Source organism: Lottia gigantea (assembly GCF_000327385.1).
Source record: "Lottia gigantea unplaced genomic scaffold LOTGIsca_126, whole genome shotgun sequence".
Taxonomy (NCBI): domain Eukaryota; kingdom Metazoa; phylum Mollusca; class Gastropoda; family Lottiidae; genus Lottia; species Lottia gigantea.
In genome coordinates, this window is record NW_008707351.1 from 59,022 (window position 1) to 63,179 (window position 4,158).

General features: G+C 37.4%; 1 protein-coding gene across 1 annotated transcript; it reads right to left on the bottom strand.

The window, feature by feature from the left end:
- Positions 1–789: 789 nt before the first annotated feature.
- LOTGIDRAFT_172050 (hypothetical protein) lies at positions 790–2,554 on the bottom strand (the record flags this gene model as incomplete). Its single annotated transcript, XM_009048631.1, has 2 exons — positions 790–1,491; positions 2,399–2,554. The coding sequence occupies 2 exons, from the start codon at positions 2,552–2,554 to the stop codon at positions 790–792; spliced, it is 858 nt and encodes a 285-aa protein (XP_009046879.1).
- Positions 2,555–4,158: the final 1,604 nt, after the last annotated feature.

The window sequence follows — 4,158 nt, forward strand, 5'->3', positions numbered from 1 at the left end:
ACATATATTGAAAATAATGTTGGTGACAATACACAACCCTGTTTAACCCCTTAAGTAACTGGGAACCACTCAGTTAATGTACTATTTACCATAACAGAGCATGAAACGTTATTGTACAAAGACGAGATACTATGCAAAAATCTACCACTCACACCTATACAGTTCAGTTTAAACATCAAACAGTCCCAGAGTTCAGTTTAAACATCAAACAGTCCCTGTTTAAAGTGTCAAAGGCTTTTTTTACGTCCACAAAACAGGCAAAAGTTTGCTGTTTGGATGACTTCCCGTTTCTAATAATATTGTTCAATATATAAAGATGGTCAATACAGTTTTTGCCTTTACGAAATCCATTTTGTTCTTGTGCTAAAGTTCCCTTATCTTCCAGCCATTCTGACAGTCTTGAGTTAAGTATAGTTGCATACACTTTACACGCGACTGATAAAAGGGTAATTCCTCTATACGACAGGGGGTCCCATTTGTTACCACCGTCAGTCTTGGGGATAGGTGTGATAATACCTTTTAACCACATTTTAGGAACTTCTCCGGTTTGGAAACATAAGTTTATGATCTTATATAGCAGTTTTACACAAGTATCGTTACGTATACACTCACTAATGATAGAGTCAATTCCGGCTGCTTTCCCTAACTTAGTCTTGTACACTGACTTGAGCACTTCCTCTTCAGTTATATCGCGGTTTAGTGAATCACAGTTTACACTCGGGAATGTGTGACTTCCGGTTTTGATAAAATCTAAATGTATGTCATCGAATTCACTACTTAAGGGATTGTTCAATAAATTATGAAAGTATGTTTCCAACGCTGTAATACATCTCCCGGGTCACTCGAGAATCCACTGTCCGTTTCTTCTTTCATTGGTATTGAACTTTTCCGGTCATTAGCGATTCCAATTTTTCCAAATTGTTTCCAAAAATCTTGTTTATTGGCTGATTCGTAAAGGTTCAGTAATCGATCCTGTTCATGTGATTGATGCAGTCTCTTAAACCTACGGTTTGTTTTATCAAAAATGTCTCTTACATCACAGAATTCCTTGTGCAGTTTTCTTTTAGAACAGTGTTCGTTACACTTGATCCAAGCCTTTTCCTTGTCACAGACTGATTTCCATAGTTTTGAAAGTTCGTCATTCCAGTGAGGTTTGTGTAAGCTTTTCCCCTTTCTTGATGAACACGATGATGTCTTTAGTTGTGGCACTCGTTGCTTCAGTTCAATTTCGATAATATCTACAAAACTGGAATAAGCTTCACATATATTTCGATTGTCAGAACCAAATGATTTAAAGAAATCGCTACCGATTATAAGATTTTTGCCTAGACGGTCAACAATATTAAAAGCAAATTGAATAGATCGTTTAGCCAACTTAAACGTGATAACAGCTTTACCGTGAACGTTGAGCGGATTGCCTGTGACGCCAACTAAACGGTGTAACTGTGATTGATCAGTTGTATAATGTGAAATATGAGTTTCTGGCAATCGCTGAAAAAATTTCAAATCTATTAGAGATATTTCCGAACCACTGTCAAGAAGTGAATGTGTATAAACATCAGAAATATAGACAAGGACATAAGAATTAGTTGAATTGTGTTTAGAATTGTCGATATTATGGACAAAAGTTTGTTGACCCAGGTGATCAGAACCTTTTTCAACACACCTGGGGGCTACCGGTTTTTTGAATGGGCTTGTTTTCGACAAGCGTGGCGCGTATGTCCGGGCGTGTGGCAATTAAAACAAATGGGCCTGCCGTCTTGTGTAAACTGATACTGATTAGACCGCGGTGTATTTTGAAAAGACCGTGGTGTGTGTGAACGATAATAACCTTGAAGATACGCGCGGGAATGATGCAAATCCGAACGACCGTGAAACTGGTTATGAGTCATTGGTTTATGATAAGAACGAGAATAATCATGAGAGCGCGGCGGATCATTGGGGCGTGACCGGTGAGGTATTGGATTAGGCCGTTGGTTCGATGGGGGACGTGAATTGCGAGAACTGGATGGTGAATGATTCGGCATTCTATGAATATCAGCAATAAGCTTATCTACTTTATTGCTAAGATGATTGACTTGCGCAATGGTGTCTACTTCCATTGGTTCCTCAGTGCGCTCGGTCCGTAACAAATTATAGGTACGAGCCGTTTGTTGCTCGACTAGAGCCGACTTGACTGCGTCCTCTAGCGTCAAAGGTTTGTCGCGAATTAACTTGCGAATAATAAAATGCTCTCGCAGCCCGTCCATGAAAACATCTTTAAGAATGACCTGTGGCGCCAAGAACAAGTAGGGTTGCTTTTGATGTAGCGTATAACATAATTAGCGGCTGGGCCAGTAACCGACATAAGACAAAAATTACGTAGTCGTTCATCATCAGCTTGACAAAGCAAACCTACACGTTCAAGGTCTCGTATCCAGTCCGAAAATTTATGATTTCCCTCGCCGGAAAAAGGTCTCAAATAATTTGGAAGGGACTGGGCACGAAGCTCTAACTGGAGTTTGTAAAAATTCTCAGCTAATATTTCGACGGGTACAACTTCACTACCAGGCATTTTGAAAGTAAACGAGTTAAGGGGAACTTAATTAGGTGATGAGAGAGAGAATAATTTAACCTTAAAAACAAGTATAATGTATCTTAATATCTTAATTTTATTAAGTATTGGTCAAACGTGTTAGGAACGAAAAGGCTACTAAAGAGGTACTTACTGGTTGGTAACGTAGGTTTGTCTGTGGAGTTTTTCCTTAGTTCTAGGCTGGTGTTGTCTTCAACAGGTGGTTGACTTCAGTAGTTGATTCAATTATAGTGGACTTCAATAGTTGGTGGCAATACGGCATTGACTTCACGTTGTGTATTGTAGACGACCGCTTTGTAAGGTTTTCTTGTTAGTGAACAAAAAAATCCTGGTCTTTGGCTCCACTCTAGCGCCCGTATATATTAAGACTTTATAATTAACAACTATTTTATTCAATCTATTTAACTAGTTAGTTAAATACACATACGAGATGTACGATGGAAAATACTGGAACTCTCGAACTCTATTATTCCACTCATATTTATACTCATTTGAGAAAACCAATTAATATTTTTAATGAAACAAGTGTTGAATTATCTTGGTGGTCAATCATATATATAAAATATTGAATGACCACGATCAAAAGGAATTAATTCTATCCAATATGTTACAACCATTACATTTACTTTTTTAATAGTTTTTTATCAACATATTGAACTCTTGAACTTGGTCTAAATGAGTTCACACATGACAACAATTAATTTGTATTATTTCAATTTGATCATAATTTCACTTGTATCGATTCTCTCAAATGAATATTAGCATAACATTACAACGATTTACAGTTTGATAATTGTTCATGAGTTGTAATAGCATAATCAACCACAGATTTTCCTCGTTTAGACACACACGTAAAATTATTGGAACCATGCTCACCATATACTCTCCCATTTAGCATACATAAATTTCAGCTTGTCAAAAAGTCAATAAGTTTATCTCCATAAAGGTTACTTGTAGTATCAATTATGTCTCTGCCTGGTATATCATCCATCCCAGCAATAAAATCCTGTTCGTCACCACATCGTGCATTAAAATCACCCGCCATATATAGTATTCCTTCATTTTGAAAACAGTAAACTTGTTGCAATAGATCATTAAAAAAAGTGTCTACGTCCCCTGCTCGAGTAGAGTTCGAAGGCGGAACGTAACAGGCACAAATACACAGGTCACTATTACGAAGAGTTTTATGCGATAGTTTTAACCACAAAATGTCTTCTTTAGAATCATCCAATACAGTAGCATCATATAGTCCAAGTATCTCAGAATTCACCAATATTCCAACCCCTCCTGAACCTCTCTTCGCGTTTCTATGCACATCTGTCCTGTTTCGACCAAACCAATCAAAACCGGGAATATTTAATTTATCGTTTCCTTTTAAAAATGTTTCACATACACATAATATATCCACTTTAAGAAACTTAAGCACTGTCTCACGAATTAAAAAATTATCAGAAGAGTTAAAACGTGACCACCTATTCACATTCAAAATACCAAGCCTGATGTTGTCCTACCTTCTAGTATACGTACTAGTGACATGTCGAGTAATTCGTCCCCCAACAACCCTGTACTCCCTATCACCACCA